This window comes from Aythya ferina (genome assembly GCF_964211825.1).
Source record: "Aythya ferina genome assembly, chromosome: 1".
Classification (NCBI taxonomy): Eukaryota; Metazoa; Chordata; class Aves; order Anseriformes; family Anatidae; genus Aythya; species Aythya ferina.
In genome coordinates, this window is record NC_140296.1 from 70,559,252 (window position 1) to 70,582,511 (window position 23,260).

The window sequence follows — 23,260 nt, forward strand, 5'->3', positions numbered from 1 at the left end:
TGTTACTTAGCTGACATCTGTGTATTGCTTAGCGTATGTGTATTATATATATGTATACATTCATAAAAACTGCTTGACGTGTGCAAAGTTATTGTAGTGATCACTAGGCTAGCTTCAAACTGGAGAATGTTGCCTTAGGGAATGAAGTAGGCCTGAAATTGATTAATTCACTTCAGTGGCTTGAAAACTGCAAGGATTTACTGTGACAGAGTGAGGGGCCATTTTGATTCAGCTGAGGAGTAAGAATACAACCAGCAATGTGAAGAGGAATAGTTTTGTTATGGGTTTCCTGTGAGGGAAAGCCAAGATTGCTTCTCTGCCTTTGTTACTTCCTTTTCACAAAATGTAAGAAGCAGCTTGTGTGGTTTCTGATAAGGTAAACACAAATCCTGAGAAAGAAGAGATAAAAGTAGAAACTGTAGTCAGCAGGGGATGCGATAAAACAGGTTAGACCTATTTGAAAAGGTGAAGTTGCATCTCCCACGTGGAGCTACCACATTTTGGAGTTGTCTGGAATAATGTTCAGTTTTGGAAAGTGTATTTGGATATTGTTGAAGGAGCTGAAGGGCCCTGTGAGCCTGAACTTGCCCTTTGTTACAACTGTTCCAGTCTTCACTACAGGCTGAGAAATGCTCACGTAGATACATGCGTCAGTTATATGGCATTAAAGTGTATTTGGTTGTAAACAGTGCGTTAGGAGTGTGCGACCTGAATTAAAAGGATTAATAAATTGTACTGTTTAACAAAGTCTGTACAATGTCGTTTTTTTATTACTGTGAATGGGTTGTAAGACTTTATTTGTTTATTTTATTTAAGGCGCGGGTAACACGTATGTTTAGGAGTGCTTGGGGTAAGAAACTGATGAACGACGCGTGGCTGTGCTGCAATTTCACAGAATTTCACAGAATTTCTAGGTTGGAAGAGACCTCAAGATCATCGAGTCCAACCTCTGACCTAACACTAACAGTCCCCACTAAACCATATCCCTAAGCTCTACATCTAAACGTCTTTTAAAGACTTCCAGGGGTGGTGACTCCACCACTTCCCTAGGCAGCCTGTTCCAATGCCTAAATGCACCAGAGAAAATATAATTTTCAGATGAAGCTGACCCTAGTATAAGGCAAAACCGGGTTAAAGCACCCATTTCACTAGGAACTCCTACCCATCCCCGCGCCAGGCGGCAGCCTCCATTCCCCTGAAGGGACGGGCAGGGAGGGCGGGGCCGTCAACGGCCGCCGGCGGTGACGTCAGAGGGAGGGCCGCTCCCCGCCCGCCCTGAGGGGCGGGGGGTCACGTGACGAGCGGCGGGGGCCCAGAGCGAGGCGGCCGCGCCCCTTCCGGCGGGCGCTGCCGGGACCAGCGGGGAGGGGGCGGCCGGGGCCGGGGCCGGCGCCCGCCATCACCTCACGGCCCGACCCGTCCCGTCCCGCCCCGCCTCGCCGCCGGTTCCCCGCTCCCCTCCCCTCATGGCGGAGCAGCGCGCGGCCGCTGGCCCCTCCCTCCGCCCGCTCCGGCCTCCCCCTCCGCCTCCTCCTCCTCCTCCTCCTTCTCGGCGTCCGCGAGCGGCGGCGGCCGCAGGGCCCCTCCCGGCGGGGGTGTGAGGGGCGGCGGCAGGTAACGGGGGGGGGGAGGGGTAACGGGGGGGAGCGGTGAGGCGAGGGGGCGGGGCCTCGCGGGGGTGCTGGTGACGGGGGGCGGGGCTTGTGATAGGCCACGCTCACTCCCCATCAGGCCCCGCCCCCACGGGCAGGGGGCAGCGCCCAGGTGGGGCGCGGGGAGCGGGGCCGGGGCTGGGGCTGCCCGCGGCGCTGTGCTCTGGGGCCTGGACATATATATACTTATTTATTTATTTATTTATTTATTTTTATTTATTTATATATGTTACACGTTTTCTTCCTGGAAAGGTAGCAGGTTCGCTGGTAGGAAGCTGTCGCGCAAGTTCCCGTCAGCCCGGGTTCTGCTCTCGTCAAAGCTCGTCGGTCTTCGCAAGGTAAAATCCTGGCAGGTGGAAAGCAGGTTGCGTGCTCCTTGGGCACGCCAAGGGAAAAGGGGTGCCTGAAGAACAGATCTGGCGTGGACTTGCTGTTTCTTTCTCTATTCGAAACTGCCCGTCTCAAGTGCTAGAGGCGGGACCTCAGTGAGCTTCTGCTGGTTACTCAGCCTACAGAGAATGGGAGCAGTGCAATGGGTACAGCCAGGGTGAGGCAAGTCATATCAGTGACTCCTAATTTTAAGTCTGTTTTGATGGGCTTCTGGGAAACGCAGTCAGTACAGAGAGTATTGGCTACAAAGCACCCTCTGTAGTTACATTCAGTGAATGAATGAACTGTTTTAGTGAACATACTTTTCAAATTTTATGTTAAAATCTTCTAATTTATGATCATTCTTTTTATAGAAGGGAGTAAGTACAAATACAAAGAGTAAGATGTGCAGGAAGTTTAGGTGTGGAATCTTTTGTTGTTTTTTCCCAGTACCTTAAAATCGAATGCTCGCTGGTTTTCCTTTATTAATAGAAATCTGGTGTGAAGGAGTAAGTCGCCCTGCTGTTTAAAATCTTTAAAAACGTGTGACTTTGAACCTGTTAATGTCTTTTGCTTGGAGTACTTGCCCTGGTGCCTCTAACATTATGCTGTATATATACATGTGTATCACATTTTGTAAACACCAAATATTATGACACAACGTACTGCCTGGTCTATGTGATACATAAGCAACGTGCATCAGATTGAACGCTCATTTATCTTTGTTGACAAAGCTGGAAAACTTTACTGGGGTTAGACTTGCCATGCAAGTCCTAAATAACTGCTGGAGCATCTCTGGGTTCTGGATGTGTAGGTGCATCTTGGCCTTTTAAAGATGTACGTGGCTAACATTTCAACCAGCAGCTGTTTTGTCTTAATGGGATGTTATGCTTGTCCTTCCTGTGTTCTCTCGCCCTGTGTGTCAGGGAGATGTTCATGAGTGAACAGAACATGACTGAGAAAAGACTCGAATTAAAGAGTTAGCTGTATTTGTGGACTTAAGTAATCTTGCTAAGAATATCGGTTTTCGTACTTCTTTCCACCGTAGGAGTTCTGTATATGAACATCCTATCAAAAACTTAATATACCAAAGCCAATAATTAAAATTTCATATCACTTTTTTGTAATAAAGGTGCTTTAGCACCTAACTTACTGAACTGAAAGGACTAGGATAGTATTTCAGCTCAAATTCAGCATGTTGCTTTCAAAGGAATATCTTAGATTGCAAGTTAATTTCTTTGATTAGCGAAATGAAAAGCAAAGGGATGGAATAACTGAGGCTTCAGATCAGACATATGTAGGGAAGATAACAATGCTACTCTGTTATTCAAGTTTTTTAAACAGCGATTCTGCGTTTTTAAAGCATAGGTGAGACAACGTCCGCTCTTGTGTGTCATGCGTGAAAATGAGATGAGCGTGAAACTGTGGACGTAATTTTTTTAGCTGAATTCTTAAAATGCCAGTTAATACTCTTTTGAACTTACATCTTTGGAACCTCAAATTTGAAATATTTAAAAAGCAAATGCGTCTGGATTTTGGGACAAAATTGGTACGTGTAACGAGCCTTTGGAAGGCTCATTGTTGAACATTTATGTCGTTAGGGAGTGTTTCTGTTTCCTGTGGATTTATGTCTCTGGAAAGGAAGGAGGAAACACGTAATAGTCAATGTGTATTTGTTAAGAGCTTTTTGTGATTGAACCAACTTCTCTTCCGTGGAAAGACTCACAGATGTAGGTGCATTATTTCAATACTAGAAACACAAAACTTCTCATGCAGCTCTTACAGATCAGTGAAATTGAAAATAAAATACCGCAGAACAGTTCAGAAGGCTCAGGGTGGCTGGAGCTGGCGTAACCATTGCCGATGTCTTGTCAAAACAGACCTTTATTTTAAAATGCTTCCGTGTGAGTCATACCTGAACCTTGTGCTGGTTGGTGGTAGTGATCTGCCCAAACGACAGAGTAATTAATGGCACGGGGCAGGGAAGGGCTGGCGGTGACACGAGCCCATGCACTGTTAAAATTACTCAGCTTTTAGAGAGTAAACCCAGAGTTCTTGCAATTAGGTATTTTGTCTTACGTTTAGATTGTTTCCTCAACTCCTGAGGGCTGGTGGCCAAGTAGGCAAAGTTTCTGAAATCCACCCTGTTCACTTTTGCTGACAGTAATTACTGCTTTCATACAATGTACAGCTATTAGAGGTGATAATTAATTGTCTTTGGCTGATAATTCCCCCATAGCTTGAGCGTATCTGCTTTTAAATGGAAAATACTATTTCATCTCACAGTGTTACTGTTAGTGTTTCTGAACATTTAGAGAATTGATTTGTTACAGTAAATATTTAACATCTTCTGAGCACTGTGTGTGTGTGCGCTACTTTGGGGAGCAAAGGACTTTTGAGCGAAGAGGAATTAAAATATTTGTGTGTTTTAGACCAGGGACTCTGTGTCTTGTCAGCAGCTTTATTTGCCATTTACGATACTCCCCAGTTACATCAGAAATTAAGCAAATGGACTTTGTGGTTAATCTGGAGCTACTTACGTCCCACCAGTTTTTCGGAAAGCCTTTTCTCCTTGCCCACTAACCCTCAAACTCGGTAGGCTCCTCGTGCTGTTTGTCATTGTACTGTTGTGCTCTGAGAGGTAGGGCTCTTGATGTTAGATGATCCACAGGCAGATGCTCCTTTCTTTCACTTTATTTCATTCTGTTCATATTTCCAAAGATAATAGAGAGCTTTGCTAGATGATGTTCATGAACATCAGGTCCTCTTAGGTCCCCTTAGGTCCTCTTCTTCTCCTGAGACTCGGGGTTAGGATTCAGCTACAGGCTGCCTGAAACGAGAGCTCTCCTGCGCCTGCTGTCGCTTTGACTCTGCCCTGCTACACACGAACCCATCTCTTCAGAGGCAAGCCGGGCTCACCACGGCTGTGGACATCCCTATAAGCTGCAAAGGGAAGCATGGCCGTCCTGTCCGACCAGGGATCAGGCTGGCCACGTCTGTGAGGACAGCTCAGCCTAGAAAGAAAAGCTAGCACTAACCTATGTAAAGAAGTAGTCAAGATCAGAATCATTTAGGAGGTTAACAGAGCACTTGATGGGGAATCAAAATGCTTTTAATGTATTTAGGACTTGAGGGAAAGTAGCATTCATAGTTTTGACATATAGCATCCTTAGGGCGTTTTTAAGTCTAAAATCAGAAAACTGCCATGAGTTTTTCTCAATTGTCTGCAATCATATTTTTCTACTCCAAAGAAAAACAGCATGTGCCTCCTCCCTGGTCTCTGAGACGCAGTGGGTGGCAGGATGGGACTGACTAATGCTCTTCACCTCTGTCAGAAAAGTTTTTGTGTAGGTTACACTGCAAGCTGGAAGAAGAAGAAAAAAAAAAAAAAAAGGTGTTTTTGCCAGTTTGAGTCCAGTTTTAATAACAAGCTCCCCTAGTAGAAGTGCTCTCGTTAGTGACACAGCTGGAGCAGCGACTGCTGGAAGCACTTTGGCAGAGAGGAAAGCTCTGCAGGAGAGGTGCCCGCCCGCAAGCTGGTGCTGCACCAGCACCACGCGGCGCATCAGCTGCTGCTGAAGAGCTTGGTGACCAGCTGCGTGACTTGGGACCGCCAGAAGGGCCGGTAGGATGGTCACAAACATCTCCAGGTGCCTCTTCCTTGCATTAAAGGTGCCTTTGTTCTTCAGGGGACTGGAAGTCTGGCTTTGAATTAAAAACCAGAGAAGTACTTGATGCAGTTAGGAGGTGACTTCTTCCGCTCTGTCTCACGCTAGTCACTTGTCCCCTGTGGTTTTGTTTGGTGGCTGGCTTTGTATCATGCAAGAATCCACTTCAGTTTTTTTTTTTTTTTAAGTCATTTTTAAGTCATTAGAAGCTGAAAACAGACCTTCACTGCTTTTTTTTTTTTTTTTTTTAAATAAGATACTACTTTACAAACTAAGATACTTACGTAAGGATAATCAAAGAGGGCTTGAGAGTTTTGAACAGCAGATCTTACAGTGTTTTGAATTAGTGCCACGTTGAGCTCTTATGAAATGGGACTGCTTTCCTGCGCTTCTTTGTAGCCTAACGGGATGCAAATCAGAGGATCTGTGTTCAGGGTTAATGTGAACCTACCTGTGGCTCTCTGCTGGGCTTCCCTAGGGGTGCAGTGCATTAATCCAAGTTGGCAGCAGGAACATAGAGGGAAAGGCAGCATTGGAAGAAAGGTTTGTGAAGAAACAAGCACAGGAATGGGAGCTGTGAGCTTGAGTGGCAGGCTGGAATATGCCTTTATCGAGTGCTAGGCTTGCCCTGGTATGTCCTGGTGCTGCAGCGTGTTAACACTGGCGGTGTGCTCCTCCCCTGGAGTTGCTTTCCTGCCTCCTGTTCTTTGCCCCCTTTGCCTTCGAAATCAAAAGCTTGGTGATACGGCTTGCATCACGCACCGTGCTTCTGAATAGCTGGAAAATGGTTGCTTAGGGAAATAAATGCTCTTCCGAGCACATCTGTGGTAGGTGCTCCCAGGAAATAAAACTCTTATCTCTGGGTGTTTTCTTCCTTCAGACTAGTTCTCTGTACAGTCATAATTAGCTGTTATCTTAAAATCAAAGCCTAAAGATAATTTCCATTTGCCTCAGTATAGAGAGGTTAATCACCTTGAAAGTACTTTATTTGTTTTGTTTTCAGTTTTAAAATGATTTATAGAGATATTTGAAATCTTATGTATTATATGGAGGCCAGGATATCCCCACTACATCTTACCTCTTGTTATGTACTGCACTGAAATAAAGCTTTATTTTTAGGTAGAGGTTGAGTAAAATCTTGATCTCTAGTCTGAAAGTTAGTTTCTCCTGCCAAGCTGTACTTGGAGGTCTTGCATGACTAAATTTTGAGCATGGGGAGCTGGCTGAATGCTTTTCAACAGTAAACTCATACTTGGTACCATAGGTGAGCTGGAAAAATATTTCATACGCGTGTGGTAAACTCTTTGTACAGTGCATCAACAAATGGCTGCCTTCTCTTGTTCCAGATTGCCTGTTTGTTAGAGGATCAGTGCGTGTGCGTTCATTCAAGTTTGTTCGTGTTAGACAAGTTACGGTCTGATTAAGCAGTTCTGTTCTTTCACTTTTCTAGGGAGTTTCTGTGGAAGAGATGCTGTGGCTGTTCTCGAACTCTCTTACAAACTGATTTTGATGTAAGTAATTACTTGAGCAGTATCATCAGTTAGGTGGTGTGCTGGACATGATCCGTGTACTTAAGGAAAAGAAAAATAAATTGCACATCTTACAGTTTACCTTAATTATTTTTTTCAGAGAATTTTCTTGTTTGGGATTTCAGTTTTCGTGTTCTGGGTCCGATGCCCTCATATGCATTCAGACTTTTTAGTCACTCATCTGTGATGTAAGCTTACGCATGCTTCAGGGGTTTCCTTTTTCTTCCTTTTATTTTCCTTCTTTAATTTTTTTTCCCATAGACCATTCACAGGACGAGCCAGCTGTTGAGGATTTTTCTGCGCATTTATATTTCTCCCAGTTTAATCAATGTGTTTGTTCTGCTCAGGTTTCAGTGTTGCATCATCTCGTGTTGAGTAACAGGAGTTGTGCTGTTCCTTGATCAATGTGACAGTCACTCGTAGTTTACGAGATGAGCCAAACCCGTGGGAAATATGACTTCTGTATTGGTCTGGCGTTGGCTATGAGCTCCAGCATCTTCATTGGAGGAAGCTTCATCCTGAAAAAGAAAGGGCTGCTCCGATTAGCTAGGAAAGGCTCCATGAGAGCAGGTAAATACGTTTCAGAAACTTGACTTTTAAGTTTTACCGCTCCAAAGAAGATTACTAAACTTAAGATTTTGTTCTGACTCAGATACAGGAAACCTAAAACATGTATCTGGTGTTTTGTTTTTCTCCCTCCGGTGTCAGATACACCTAACTCAGTGTGTGATGCATACTACGCAGTTTGCATATAGCGATTGCCCTGTGGGGATGCTTACTGAGCTACCCTTTGCATCTCAGAGTCACATATGGTGATGCCCTGTGCTGTAGTCTGTTATTTAGAGCTGCTGAAAGTGTTTGGCTTTTCAGCCAGGAAGATTCTGAACAGTGTTCAGTTTTAATTATGGATTAATATATAGTACCAGTGCACAAAATGCCAATTTAGTGGACTGTTGTATGTATTTCCGGCTTTATTTGGTTGAACTGCATTTAATAATATTAAATAGCTTTCAGTATAGCTGTTACTATTTTGGGAACTGATTTTTTTCATCCTTTGGCCAGTGTACTTGATTGGAACAGTAAAATGCTGATTTGCACTAACTAGATTTTTATTTTTTTTTTATAGCTGACTCTGGTAAATGAGGTTCATATTTGAAATATCAAGTAGCAATTCTGTCTACGACAGGGAGGAGCCCAACTTAATGTTTTCAAGCTCTTAAAAGCCTCTTGCTCTAGCTCTGTATTTATCCTCCAAAGGCAATGAGTGATTGTTTTGCTAGGTCAGAGCTGTAAGAGAATACTGGCTTGGGTGTGCAATGAGCATGTGAATGAATGATCCAAGGGTGCTGCAACCAGAAGATTGAATCTGAGTAGTTTTAATTCAGCACTTGTCATGTCTGCTTGTAAAAGATGGTTGATCTCGAGTGAGATACATGATTCATGCTTTCTGGGTTGGAAAGGGGAAGTGTGACTGCACTTCACATACTTGTACGTGTAATCAACTACCTAAGCCAGGCATGTCTCAAGAGATATATAATTTGGTCTTTCGTGTCATTGCAATGAGTTGAAAGAACTGTTTTTTAGTGTAAAGCCAAAATGGTCATCCATGCCATTTTTAATAGGAAGGAAATGAAATAAGTACTTTTCAAAGTGGGCTGCAGGAGGAATCTGCGCATCAGAGCTTGAAGATAACTTTTAGCTATAAAGACTAAATATCAGAAGGCCACCCATGTTTTTATGGGCATGAGTTATGAAAACTATTTTGGCAGCGATACTGTTTGCTGAAGTATGGTTTTCATGGAGTAACAAGCATTCTTTCAATTTCAGGACAAGGTGGTCATGCATACCTTAAGGAGTGGCTGTGGTGGGCTGGACTTCTTTCAAGTAAGTACATTTTGAGATGGTGTGTGTCTTCGGAGCTTTTCATTGCTTAAACTTTGGACTTCCTGGCTGTAAACATGAAACTGGCTTAATTTATATTGTACCCTGTAACATGTTTGCTTTGTAGCCTGGTATTGCAGAGGTCTCCATGCAAAAGTTCATGACTCAAGTTAGCAGGTTGGGGAGCCACAACACAGCCACTCCAAAACAAAACACATCTTCTAAGTTGGCTGAATCAATTTTAGTATCTGTTGTAGTCCTCCAGTCTGTTCTGCTCTATAAAATAGTAATGCAAGTTTTTTTTTCTGTTAGCTGAGAACCAGAATTAGACTTTTCCTTTATTCCTGTACTGAATGTTCGTGTCTGAAAGAACACTTGCACTGATTCACAGGTTTATTGCATAAGACACCCTAACTTGTGTTGTTTTTTGTTTTGTTTTGTTTTTTTTCTTTCTTCTTATTATTACTACTCTGCAGTGGGAGCTGGCGAAGTAGCTAACTTTGCTGCCTACGCTTTTGCACCAGCTACATTAGTGACTCCTCTAGGAGCTCTCAGTGTTCTTGTAAGGTAAGAAACACTAACAGAAAGCAGTGTGATTTCAGAGGTAGAAGTTAAATATTTATTTAGAAATAAGTCACTGAGATAAGCAGTAATAATTGTGGTTTGTTCTTAACTGTGAACGAAAGGTGGTTATAAACATTGGGAGTAACTCCTAAGTTTCTCCAAATGTAAAAGGACTGTTCTAAAATGATTCTAGAGATCTGCACCTCAGTCTGCAAAAAGCTATCACCTCCATTTGAAAAATATGCTATATGCAACAGAGTAGTATTTTTATTCACAATTGAAGATATTTATCTTTTTAAAATCACTAATTCCATGTTTGCTGGTGTGTATTTTTTCTTCTTAGTGCCATTCTATCATCCTTCTTTTTAAATGAAAAACTTAATCTCCATGGAAAAATAGGGTGTTTGCTAAGTATACTTGGATCAACTGTGATGGTCATTCATGCTCCACAAGAGGAGGAAGTAGAAACTTTACATGAAATGTCCAACAAATTAGGTGATCCAGGTAAGACAAACGCTGGCTTGATCTCCAAGTAGCTAATGCAGAAAGATGTGTGTGCTTGCTCTTCTCTAAGCAGCCCATCGTTCCTTTGTTACAGTTTTATTACTGCTTTTTTTTCAAGTTCCAGGAAGACAGCCTGTCTGCTTCATTTTGTCAAAACAGAGATTTGAGTTCTGTGATGGAATTCCATAGGGTGCTTTGCATGATGCCAGTGAACTTCTTTGGCCTTGAACAAAGCGTTTTGATATGAACCACTGAGATAACAGTTTAAAGAAATGCAGCAGCACAGCTGGATAAATACAACTTTTACAAATTTTAACTCAAGTGTGTCAGTCTCTGTAAGCCCAATTTTGATCCCTCCTTAAACAAAGAAGGTTTGGTGGTAGATGTCTGCTGAGAAGTGTAATCCTCCAGGCTGCCTTGTATGCTTACATGGAAGACAGGGCACACACAAATACACTTCTGCAAAATACTGTACTTACAGAGCCAATTCCCATTTTAAACATGAGGAAGTGTCCAGCACAGAGACTAAAAAGATTATTTTAAGGAATGCCCTGATTGTTGGAAATCTGCTGAATGCAGCAGCCTGCCAACACATACTTCCTTAAAAGCAGTCAGCCACAAGCCTGGATCCAGTAGCTTTGTGCCTCTGTGAGGCTGTGTGTAAGGCAGTACAGCAATCTAATCCTGTAGTCATCATGCTGATAGAACAGTAAAGGTAATGTAATATGCCCAAATTTCATTATTTCAGCAAGGTCACTCTAAAAGTGTTTAACTTTGCTGTTGAAGGAGCAGTGAGTGAGAAGCAGCCTGATCTTTTCTGTGTAAGCTGAGCCAATCGCCTTGTTAACGTGTATTCTTGGTACCTCTAAGACGCTTTTGATCGTATATATCAATAACAAGAGTTGTTTCTTTTCCCCTCAAACACAGGTTTTGTGGTCTTTGCAACACTTGTTGTCATTGTGTCTTTAATTCTAATATTTGTGGTGGGACCTCGCCATGGACAGACCAACATTCTCGTGTACATAACAATTTGCTCTGTGATTGGAGCGTTATCAGTTTCCTGTGTAAAAGGTTTGGGCATCGTTATCAAGGAACTCTTTGCGGGGAAACCAGTGCTGAAACATCCCTTGTCTTGGATTCTGCTGCTAAGCCTTATTGTCTGTGTGAGCACGCAGATCAACTATCTGAACAGGGCTCTGGATATATTCAACACGTCGATAGTGACTCCGATCTATTATGTAATCTTTACGACATCCGTTTTAACTTGCTCCGCCATCCTTTTCAAGGAATGGCAGCACATGGCGGCTGATGATATTATTGGCACCTTCAGTGGCTTCCTTACTATCATTGTGGGGATCTTTTTATTGCATGCCTTCAAAGATGTTAATTTCACCCTGGCGAATTTGCCCGTCTCCTTGCGGAAGGATGAGAGAGCAGCAAATGGTTCTTTGCTCAGCACGTACGACTGCTTGAATCATGACGAAGAAAGTTCTACCTGTGTAGGTGAAATGCAATCCACTGAGAGTCTCTCAGCCAGGAGAAATGGAAGTCTGTCAGCCTTCTGAAAATATCTACGTGGTAAATAAGAAAAGAACAATTCTGTAACTCTGGATTATTTTTTTTTCTGCTGTGAAATGTCTGAGCTTGTCTGGAACCTCATGTTCTTCTTAACGGTACGTGTAGACAATCTGTATTTTTTTTTAAGTTTGATTAGTTTGGATCAGAATCACTGAAGGGGTTTTAATTTGCCTTATTTTTACTTTAAAAAATACTAAAATGACCTCAGACCACAGTTGGGTTTGTTGCTTAAGTTATGTGTAAATACTTTCATTTCACTCTTCTGTTTTCAGATGTATTGCACTAATGACAATTTTATCAAAAATAAATGGCTTTATTTCTGCATTGGTGGTAAACAGATTGCAGCGAAACTGAATCCTTTGTACTCACGCCCTGAGTGAATGCTGAGTGGCTGTAAGCGCACTAAAACTGGAGCTGTTCCAGCTTTAAAGCAGGAAATGGAAAACTACAACCAAGCAAGAGTAAATCCTTTGAAAATACTGCTGAACTAAAGCTTTATGTTAAACTTGCAGGCTTTACATCAACCACAGCAGCCTTACCCCATCAGCGTAACTGGGTGGCAGCAGCAGGAAGGCAGGAGCTTCTGCTTTGCTTGGCTAGGTAAGGCACTAGCACCAGCTGTCATGCCACCTCCTGCAGGAGGAAAAATTAGAGTAGTTAGTAGCACCTGAAACAGCTCTTGCCTTTTCTGTGAAAGGTTCCATCGAGGCTGTTTGGTTTTAGTACTTACTGATAAGGAGTATGATTTATTACCAGGAGCAAAAACAATCCAGCTCCCACCTGTGAAAACAACTTTGCTACTGTCCTTTGGTTTACTGGAGGAGGCGCTGAGGCCCAAAGTGTCAAGTAAGAAAACAAGGTTACTGAAATTCTGGGTGCACAGCAGGATTTGAGCTTTTAACTAGTTAAAAGGAACATGACACCAGCGCTGTTCAGCTACAGGCCACAGCCCTCTGAAGGTTGTGCAACAAAGCCTGTAACAGCTGGGAGTGGCAGGGAAGGGATCAGACGGTGGAGTCACAGAGCACCTGGTTGTCCCTTCTAGTAGCAAAGCACCACCCCAAAGAGCAGGTGAAAAATCTCACACTGCAGCACCTGTTGCTTTATGCCTCAAGACACTTTGGACTCCACACCCCTTATGTCTGATGACTGATTATTTAAAATGAGAAAGTTACACAATTTTTATACACTTTGTTTTTAGTGCAGTTTTTTTTCCCCACTCTCTTACCATCTTAATCTGGTTGACAAAAATAGTAAGCCACCTCTGAAAGCATGGAACAAACATCTCATAGGCCTAATGTCTGAAGGTTCCTTGACTAAAGGGAAAAAGGTTATGTTAGTATCTGTATTAATGCCCGTACATTTAAGATGTTAGAGATCAAGTCTCTTACTGCTGCCAATTAACCAGGAAGAATTATAATGTGCTTTAATTATACCACAGTTAAGTTATTTTTAAGTAGTTCTTAAGCCAAAAACTAGACTTTATTACTTGAACATTTATGTACCACACAGCCAAGCTGACGCCTCAGATACGTGTGACTTTGTTATTCCTACACCAATTATGACCTAGCCCCTAGTTTGCTGAGGAATTTCATCCCATTTCTTCTTCAAAAATAGTTACCCACTCCTGTACATACACATCCCTTATTTTCTGCCTGCATCCTGTCAGGCACTTATTTCTACCCATTACTGGACAGTGTTGTTACTGCAAAACACTTGAAATAGCAGGAGAAAAGGAGCTGTTGTTGCTTACCTTGACTGAATAAGAGGGATGGGAGAAAAAGAAGTTCTTAAAGGGATGCCTTCTTGGTTTCACAGTAGGGGTTAGAAACACTGATGAAAGAACATCTCTGGGTAAAACCTGTACTTACTCCTTGCTGTCTGTTCCAACCATCTTAACTAACTCCTACTTAGCTTGATTCTGACAGCTAACTGGCTGTGAGACACCACCGAGCAGTTCTGGTAAGATCCCCCAGTAAGGAAGCAGGACTTCCTACTTCCAGGTGAACTGGATGCTTTAAAAGTCAAGTCTTAAGAGTTGCAAAGTTTTACAAACAATTTTACTGATGCAGTGTTTGCATAATACAGTTAAGTGTAATAAAACATTTTCTGCAAGTAAATCATGATTAATAATCATTAGAGCTTATGTACTGAGATAGATTACAGCTGATCAATCTATTCACGATTCTTGTAAGAACCCCTTACCACTTGTAAACATGTATTTTGCTAGACAGGTATCCATCTCCAGCCAAAATACAAGCTGTGTTAGAAGCTCTCATTAGGAAAAAAGTAAACAGATCCCATTGTAATCAATTAAAGTACTGCAATTAAAAATAACAGAACACTATCTGTCACCTCCATGTTAAATAACCACCACCTTAATTAGCCTTCATTTCCATTATTGCTGATCACAGAAAACAGTTTTATGAAGAGGAAAAACACTCGACTGACTAGAAAAATTACTCACAAAGCACCAGAGTTTGTTGTTCTGTGTTCTTTTTTGTTGTTTGTTTTTTTTTAATAAAGGCTAATTAAGCAATTATGCTCTAATACAATTAAGAATTGATTTATAAAAAAAATTCTACAGAACCCAGTTTCTTCCCCTCCACAGCCATTATATTGACAGCATAGGGGGAAGTTATGCCAAATCCAGTCTAACATAGCCACCTCAGTACAGGAATGCAAAGAGATTTCAAAAATGAACCTTTACACTTGCAGGCTTTTAATCAAAGTATACAAAATTTTAGTCTAGAAAAATAAGTATGGATTGTATACAGTTACTGTGCTTGGAGACTGAAGAGGACAGTGCACCACTCAAATGGTACAGGCATATTGAAAAACACGAGTAAGAGACCCTTTAAAATTGTTGGTGTGTTTTTTTTTCTCCTTTCTCATACTTCTAGCGTAAATCGGTGCAAAAAGTACTGTTAGGTGAGAAGTCTAGTTGCTGGCAAGGGACTGATGAATAGGAGGCTGGAAGCAGCGCACGTGTTCCACGGGTGTGCTCTCTCCATCCCCAGACTTCAAATACTTGTCCAAAATAGCAATTATTTCATCATTCAGAATCTGGAACTTGCGAATTCTTTCAACCATTTTCTTCAAAGGCTGAAAACATCAAAAAAAGTAAAATAAAAATCCACAGCATACAAACAGGAATTAGCTCTGGAGATTAAAAAAAAGACAGACAAAAAAAGCACAAAATGCTGACTTCACCACTCACAGCACTGTTATGAATGTTATGAATGAGTTTCCGTTCCACTGCTAACCCTGTAAAAAATTCTAGTTTTCCGGGCAGTGCTGCTTTTTGTACAAGAAAAGTAATTTACAACAGCCTGGTCATAATCTTCATGCATGTGTATGAGATGAGCAGTGTTAAGAAAACCCCATATAGCCAGGAAATTAGAGTTTTGACTGATCAGTCTTTGAACTCCAGTATTAGTCACAGCTTTTGTTCCTAAAACCCTTGTTTTCAACATTTCATTCTCAAAAGTGAGTGTTGCATCTACACGTGAATACAACCAGCTCTGATTGTTTTTGTTGCTGTTACAGCGAATAAAGACCAGCTGTTTTCAACGTACCACATTCTTTATAACTTCGTCTTTGCCATCGTGCTTTTGGACTTTCAGCAGGTGGTAGCAGAAATCCAACACATCGAAGCGCCGCTGCTGCCCCAAGAGCACAATGATCATACAGCCAGCCCAGTGCAAGCCGTCTCCAAAGCACTGCCTGAAACAGAAAACACGATGTTAAAACCACACTTCACCTAAAGTGTTCAGAAACACATCTACAGGAAAAGTTTAGGAATCAGACATATCAAAATGCATATCACTCCAGAATATTTTGGACAGTAAGCTAAAAAAATACTGTAAAACCTCTAGTAAATCAAATTCTCTTTTCAAAGATACCACAGGGGATGTAAATGGATGCTTAAATTTTCTACAATGTACATTTTCTACAATATACATGAACTCCCCCTTAGGCTCCAGCAGCGTTGCATTTCATTTTCAAAGAAAACAAAGGGGGAATTCAACACCACTATGCTCCTTTGGACTGCAGACACGAAAGGAAGGAAACGTTTTACATCGTTGCCTCCATAACTGGTCAGTCAAAAGCACTTGACAGCAGTTTTTCAAGATAAGGATACACCAAAACCAGCAAAAACAAGAATTCAGTCCTGTTAACTTTCACATGCTCAGCCTTGCTCTTGATTGAGATGAGCAAACACTTGCTAGGACTGTGTGCATGCATCCAGCTATTGTATTTATGTTCAGCTTCAGCAATGGTATGACTGCTGCTGGAAGCCATGCGCTGGGGCCTGTTTGGCGTGGGCTCATTCATCAGATGCTGCCAAGACAGAGGGTTATTTTCTGTAAAGATACAGGAGGATCTGTGTGCGGGCACCAAGAGCCCCGCTTCTGCACTGCGCTACCGCAGACCCCCGAACAAGCCCCCCTGTTGTAACGCCCGCGTCCCCTCGCACTGCAGGGAGAACAAAGCAGGGGCTGTGGGGCGCTGGCAGCCCCCGACACGTACTCCACAGTGAACTCGTGCGTTCCCACGGGGATGCAGTAGACGAACTGCATGGCGCTCCACAGGCGGTGGAACTCCACGCACTCGTCCACGTGCATCACCCCGTTGCTGGGCAGGGGCCCGCGCCAGATGGGGTCGTCCAGGAAGGAGCGGATCCGCGTCAGGATGACCTCGAACATGGACAGGCCGCAGCAGAGGCGTTCTTTGGTCAGCAAGTCCCCTTCCCTCGCGATTGCTATTTGCTAAGATGGAGAGAAACGAAGCGCAAAATCCTGGTTATACAACGCTTTCTGTTCACAGACCTCTTCAAGGTCAATTAAAAAAGTACCCTGTGAGCTAACAGCACGGCACAGTTTACCTAAATGCTCCGGTTCCCATGCTGCGCTCTACTTTGAAGCACACTGATCGGAAAATATGCAGTAGGTGCTCAAAAAAAAAAAAAAATCGAACCTATTTCAGTTTCACTTGGCTTGTTCTAGATATTTCTCCCAACTTTAAGTGAAGTCAGACTTCAGTTCAGTGGAAAAAAAAAATCAGAAAATTGTAAACGCTTTTTCAAGTAGGCCACAGCCATGCTAAGTAACGCTAACTGCAGTGACGCTAATTCTGTACCAAGAGTTTAAGAGGTTTTTGCCTGCATGGAGCCTGAAAGCAAAAAGGTGTTCAGGGGTCTGCTGCCAGTATGGGCAGTATCTTTGCCTGCACTCTAATTCATCTCTTGACCCTGCTGCCATTAGAGACAGGAAATCTTCAAAGACAGCAGAATGAGCCTCGCAGAAAGCCAGTAATTGGCAGTACGGGTTCGTGCTGTCCCAGCTGGCACCATGGCACTGACAGCTCTCCTCTGCAACGCCGCAGTGCCTCCCGCTATGCATTACGATAAAAGCAGTCCCAAGGCTTTGCCTCAGAGCACCCTGCTCTTCATTTTTACTGCTCACATCTCATAAACTGCTACAGTTTGCAGGGAATTAACATAGCCCTCACACTGACAGGGAAATATTTCTCCATTGCATTTGCAGCTTCAGCACTAAGGTTCTCCTTGGTCATTAAGTTTCCAGGAAAACGCAAATGAGAACTCATTTTCAGTGACTCTCTAATTTACTGGCTATGAGGGGAATAATTTGTTTTAGGAAGATTACACGCACAGTAACACTGATTGCATTTGGTGGAATTTGCACTTGGAATGCACAATCTGGCCCTTACACCAAGAGGCTATCACACAGCAACATACATAAAAGTTGCAATTTTCCTCCAAACCTGTCACCCCCACCACAGTTTCAAATATTTTAAACTTGTGAGCTTTAACAGCTTTACCAAATCCATGGCCTAATACAATTCTTGTTATGTGAACGAGCTGGATGTGCAGGCTGAATTTCTGACACAGCTATCAGCACTGTGTGAAAGACCGGGCTTTTTAGCGCCCAGAAGCTTCTTGAATTGCCTCCGACACAAATGAGAGATTACCTGTGGTGTTCCCAGTCTTTCAATGAGAGGGACTAAATGTAGTGGAGCGTATTTCGATTCTAGTCTCTTCATTTTAGCATCAAGCCTTTCACCCTCTGAAAGAAAAAAGAAAAGAGCACTGATTCATCTGAATCATTTAATGGATGTCCGACCATCTTTATTGTTACTCAATCTTTATTTTTACGCAATCTTTATTCAGTGCAGTAAAAAGCTGGAAAAGTTTTTATTTTAGTAGGTAATTTCGGTTCTAGATAGGTGGTTCAATGTGCTGTTAGAAAAATGCATTTTTAAATGTTGCTTTAAATGTTGCTTGGTATGTTCAAACAAAAAGAAACCAAGGATTTATAGTGGAATACACTTAATTAATTACTAGATTCAAGACGGAATATAAAGCTGTATTGTACTGCTGCTACTAACATATTTGACTCCCACTTGTACTAAGCCAACTAAATTGCCCTTATCATAGTTTAAATGCCTGCCTCTGGAAGGTGGGTTATAACGAGGGTGGCATTTATGTATAGCAAGGCTTAAAAAAGCAGCTGGCACCCACTCATCACTGGCAAGTAGGAAGTGTTCTCTGGCAAGTGGGAAAAGGCTATTTACAGTGGTCTAACAAATGGTTAGTTTTATGTACGGAAATGCAAATAGCTACAGAGAGGCTGAAAATATTCTCAAAGATTTTTAGCTGATGGGATTTCTCCAAGCAGAACGAATCAGCTGCTCTGGCAGTGAGAAGTGGGGAAGAGAGGAGACAGAGGAGCAGCAGAGGAAGAAGCAGAAAAGGGAGGGGAAAAAAAGTCACTTCCTAACGAAGGATAAGAAAGTAGATACTGAAGGAAGCAATCCTGCATTCACAGCATGCCAATTTAGTAAAAAAAAAAAAAAAAAAAAAAAAGCACACAAAAAGTCTACAGGGACCATTTGCATGTAATTCATCTGCTCATGGGCTTTGTATACCTTGTGTGATCAAGCCTATCCTATTTAACTGACGATCATATCAGCTAAACATGAATTTCTGAAAAGCCTCTCACCATATCCAAATTAAGGTGTTAATACTGCCCTGAATACCCCACCTGTTTCTGGCAGAGTACTCCTCAGCTTCCTCTGGTAATTAGCACTGAGCCTGGCTGAGGAGCACAGATTTTTCAGGCTTGAATCACTTAGCTCAGGTCACAAAATTAACAGCAGTGTCAAGGGTGACTGGAAATGGTTACCAAAACCAAAGCAGCAAGCAAGCGAAGTGGAAAGCGTTGCCCGAGGAAGTTATTTCCATTTAGCCCGTACCTTTGACGTGAACCCTGGGCAGGATGTTTTGGAACGGTGCTGCATGCAACAGGTCACACACCTCCTCCAGGGACTAGGACCAAAAGGAAACAAGAGGCACTTAGTAACAAAAATCCTCAAACCAGGCCAGATCACAAATCCAGGCTTCCAGAAGCGTGCTGATGCTGGAGCAGAAACAAACAGCAGAGGGCAGCCAGCCTCTGCCATAGCTGCCTGCTGGGCGCCCTGCCCACAGCAGTAAACCCACCGACAGTTGGATTTCACCAGGTTACCTCGGATTCACAAATAAACTCCAGCAGCTCTCCTCCCACCCCGAGCTGGCAGTTGTTAAAGGCCAGGATATTTATTAAAAAGCCTAATTCGGGATGAGCAGTTTCGGTGTGAAAGTGGCAGACGGCTCCTGTGCAGCCAAACAGGACTGTGAAGGATGACTCATGGCCCGGTTATTTTTGCCAGCACTATTCCCACAACCCATTATCGTGTCAGGCACATCTCCCAGCCAGGCAGGCTGAGACACGACAGCACCTCTCAGGAGCTATTTTATACCCTTAATCCTTAGAGATTAGGAAAGGAAAGGAAGGCAGGGAAGGCAAACAGATTATCTCCTGGTCCTTGGCTTCTGTACATTGGAAAAACTTGCCAATTTCACCCTTGTTTTTTGTGACATTACCACAAACGTCAGGGCCCGCTCTGAGACACGGCGGGGCTGTAAAGCAGCACAGCAGGCACCTACCAGGCTCTGCTCAATGAGCAGGCAGAACAGGACAGCGTTCCCCACTTCCCGCAGATTCTGAAAGCAGACAGTCTTCAGCTCTGCGTATTCAACGATGTCCTTCAGCTGATGGTGGAAAAACTCCAAGATACCTGAAATCAAAAGAGAAGCAAAAAAAAAAAAAAAAAGAGAGAGAAAAAAAAACCATCTCAGAAGATAGAAAGAAATTGTGTCATCATCACCCAGGTGCTCCTATTGTGAAAGCAGACAAAAGGCTCTGGTCGTGTGGGTAAGAGTCATACCTATCAGGACTATTTTTTCTCCCCACCACAAAAGCTCGCTGATTTTCTCACCTATTTGCCTATTCAAGGCTCTCTGAATGTGCCCGAGTGTGCTGTATCACAGCACAACAAAGCAGGGGTGCAGGTTTGGAGTTTTTTCCTCCATCTATCATCTCGAGATGTTTTTATTTACAGATGTGCTGCCTAGAGGGAGCTGAAAGGAGCAGCATTTAAATCATCACCCATCAGAGGTTGTTAAGTTGTAAGGCAGCGGTGTGCCGACCCGCTCAGCTGGCTAGATCATGCATGAGGGAGCACCTCGCTTCTCTGCTGGAAAAGCAGCTAGCGTAGGAGGTAAGAACACCATTTCCAGAAGCAGGATGACAGAACAGGGCTCTCGTCTGCTATTAGGCCTGTTCCAGCCTCTTGTTCTCGGTTCTATTTCTGTCCCCCAACCTGCTGCACCACCCGACGCGCTCCGTTCCCAGCTGTTGTTTTCCAGGATTACAGAAGCAGCAGGGAGCAGAGAGAGATACTGAAGAGAAGGGGAAGGCGGCTGGTGGCAGGCGAGGGCTCCGACAGCACCGCGGATGTCCAGCAGCGAGCTGCAACCTCACCAAACAATTAAACACAAAAATCACAGAGTCAAGCTCTGCTGGCGAGGATGTGTCAGGTCCTGCTGACAAGCACGCTCAGAACCTTGTTTCTGTCAGCGTTGCCAAAAGCTGTTAATAAAAACAATTACAATGACAATTTTCAAAGCCATGTAATGTACCTGAACATCTTTTCTGCCAAAGCTCTCCCAAACAAAGGTGAGGCTTCATGCACTGGTGGACTTCCACCTGCTTCCCCCACCCCAAAGAAAGGTTGCACGGTCCCTTGGTTTGGTTTACAGACAAACCCAGGGAACCCCAGGTTCAGGTGGCTCCTGCATGGTCAGCCACTGGTCAGAGGCATCGAGGTTAAAGCGATGTGCAGGGCAGGTGAGAAAGAGCATCTTCAGGCTCTTTGTAACTTATTTTCATCAGCATTTTTCCATCTGTTCGCATAAGCCTGGCCTTTTAAAAATGAAACCAAAAGCCTCAACACCAGTAGCAGAAGAAAATATGCAAAGCTTTCAAGTTGTATGCTACATAGAGCAGCTTCCACTACGCTCAATTAACAATTCCTGTAGGTAAATCTATACACACAAAGAAATGGAGGGGAGGCAAGGAAAGAGACCCGACAGCCCCCAGCACCTCCCCATGCACTCCTTGGATGTGGCTGACGAACCCCTCCTGCACAGGAGATGCGCCGTCAATATTTACCCAACAAGGCAACAGCTCGGGGGGAGCACACAAACATGAAATACACGCTGGAGAGCAGCTCTGCCAAGGAAATCCCTCGGATTCAAGCAGAGGAACTTGAGAATTTACAGCAGAGGAAGGAACAGTACGAGTAACCCACACACTTCTCTAGAAAGCCTCACGTCATTAAATTTAGTAACGAAACATCAGCAGAGTGCATGGTAAGGGGATCCAGAGCTGGCTTCGTTACAGCTCCAAGAGCTGTTTGTCAACAGAAAGTCTGCAGTAAACAGTGCTCCCACGTGCATTTAGTGGAGGGAGATTTCAGACCCAGCTCCAGCAGGTGAGCAACTAAACAGAAAAACAACTGAAAAGCTGATGGAGGTTGCTCAGTTGTAATGAATGCTGCGCTCGATTTATTCAAAGGAAAACACACTGAGATATACCTAAAGGCAATCAAGTCAGACCAGCACACACCAACTCCCCCTCAGGCTAAAAACAAAAGATTGATACAGCAGAAAAATGCTCACAAAACATTTTGACACTAGAGAAAAAAAAAACAAGGCACAGTGAAGGAATTAAAGGCAGCCCTACAAGTCTCTAGCGCACCTCAGTTACATGACTTAGTGTTTCTGTGGCTTTCTCTGGCAGGGAAAGGGCTTCTAAGGATCAACAGCTACAAGTCAAATACTTTCCTCATACCAAGACTGGATGCTGTTCTGGGAGGGAAAGTCCATCATGAATTTAAGTCTGGGTCATCGTCTGCTTGTAATACCCACGGCACGTATTCAGAAATGGATGGTGAACTGCCAAAAGGGCTGGGAGACTCCCCAAAACACAGTGAGTAACTACCTGCAGACTTCTCCACATAGTCCCCAAGTAGGATATTGGCTACACGAACAGGCATGGGGGTGTTTTTCCCCTTTAGCCTGTCTGACGAGTGGGGAGCAGTTTGGTGAGAAATGGAAGCTGAGGAGAAGGAAGGATGATTCTGCTGCTGCAATGGAAACAACCAGTGGTCACGAAGGGAATGGAAAACAGTAGGATCTTCAGATGCCTTCAATCCCCTGCCCAGCCCGTGGATTTCCTGGAAACAGGAAGTGTTTCCAAAGTGTCTTTGGAAAGTTTCATTCAACTGCACGCAACCTTTCCTCCTCCTCCTCAGTCTATTTTGTTGGTGCAATTTGTGAGTTACTGAACTAGTTACCTACACACCACATTCTTCAATGTTTGCTCCTTCTTTCCAAGAAGTCAATTTTAATTAAACCCGTCTATTCCTGCAGATGGAATGACGCTAGGCGTAATGGTAATTGGTCATATAATCCCAATTCCTCATTTACACAGATCCCAACAGAAGCAAGGCTGCTGATGTAAAAGGGATCCAGTAAAGTACAGAAGATTAGTCCAGGATTAGGCTCCATCGCTGAGTCCAAAACCTCATCTCGACAGCACTGAAACAGCAGATGTGAAGTTTGAGCTGTGCAGCCCGTACACTAATTAATTTAGGAAGTCAGACCAAATCAACACACGCACTGCAAAGCTGGCTGCATTTCTTCACTTCGGCCATCTTTGCTGTGAAACAAGCTCAGTTCACACCTAGAGACTCAAACCAAACACGTTCCAGAGCTTGCACCAATGCTGGTACCTGCGAGACTGGGTGAGAATTGGCTGTTAATTGCAGACCTCAAGTGTGAGCTAACAACAAACTTGATCTTGAAAATAATTGCTGGTCTAGCCGCGTTATGGTTCGTTTTCTGCAGAGCGCTGACTTGAAGTGAGATCTGCTCATCTGCAGCAGCAGAACTGTTCCCAAGAAACTGGTGCTACACTGACCTTTACTTTATGTTCGCTTTCCTCCACGTCTTCAAATGCTGTCTATGATTATTCCTTTGGCACGCAAGAGACATCATTAACTTTGCATTAACTTTCAACAGAAGTGTTCATGGAATTTCTAGCAG

General features: G+C 43.4%; 2 protein-coding genes across 6 annotated transcripts in view; one reads left to right on the forward strand and one right to left on the reverse strand.

The window, feature by feature from the left end:
* The first annotated feature begins 1,469 nt into the window (after nt 1–1,469).
* On the forward strand, nt 1,470–12,080 carry NIPA2 (NIPA magnesium transporter 2). 2 transcript variants are annotated; one of them, XM_084506207.1, is made up of 8 exons: nt 1,470–1,614; nt 1,909–1,990; nt 7,140–7,200; nt 7,566–7,788; nt 9,046–9,102; nt 9,576–9,666; nt 10,007–10,167; nt 11,095–12,080. In XM_084506207.1, the coding sequence occupies exons 4-8, from the start codon at nt 7,650–7,652 to the stop codon at nt 11,730–11,732; spliced, it is 1,086 nt and encodes a 361-aa protein (XP_084362333.1). In that variant the 5' UTR covers nt 1,470–1,614; nt 1,909–1,990; nt 7,140–7,200; nt 7,566–7,649; the 3' UTR covers nt 11,733–12,080. The 2 variants fall into 2 exon arrangements, with proteins under 2 accessions (XP_084362333.1, XP_084362332.1); XM_084506206.1 differs by having other exon boundaries at nt 1,476–1,614; nt 1,905–1,990.
* Nucleotides 12,081–13,783: 1,703 nt separating this feature from the next.
* The window catches only part of CYFIP1 (cytoplasmic FMR1 interacting protein 1), a 63,123-nt gene continuing 53,646 nt past the window's right edge, over nt 13,784–23,260 (reverse strand). For all 4 annotated transcript variants that reach the window (XM_084506202.1, XM_084506204.1, XM_084506203.1 and 1 more), the window contains 6 exons: nt 19,757–19,887; nt 19,024–19,096; nt 17,740–17,834; nt 16,279–16,517; nt 15,324–15,471; nt 13,784–14,850 (listed from right to left, as the gene is read on the reverse strand). In XM_084506202.1, coding sequence (XP_084362328.1) covers nt 14,686–14,850; nt 15,324–15,471; nt 16,279–16,517; nt 17,740–17,834; nt 19,024–19,096; nt 19,757–19,887 — 851 coding nt within the window. In that variant the 3' untranslated portion in view covers nt 13,784–14,685. The remainder of the gene's footprint in view (nt 14,851–15,323; nt 15,472–16,278; nt 16,518–17,739; nt 17,835–19,023; nt 19,097–19,756; nt 19,888–23,260) is intronic.

Excerpts from the sequence above, each read along its gene's own strand:
- NIPA2 (XM_084506207.1), top strand. The coding sequence starts at position 7,650 with ATGAGCCAAACCCGTGGGAAATATGACTTCTGTATTGGTCTGGCGTTG. Across the intron at positions 9,667-10,006 it reads GCTCTCAGTGTTCTTGTAAG|TGCCATTCTATCATCCTTCT; the intron begins GTAAGAAACACT and ends TTTTCTTCTTAG. Across the intron at positions 10,168-11,094 it reads CAACAAATTAGGTGATCCAG|GTTTTGTGGTCTTTGCAACA; the intron begins GTAAGACAAACG and ends CCTCAAACACAG.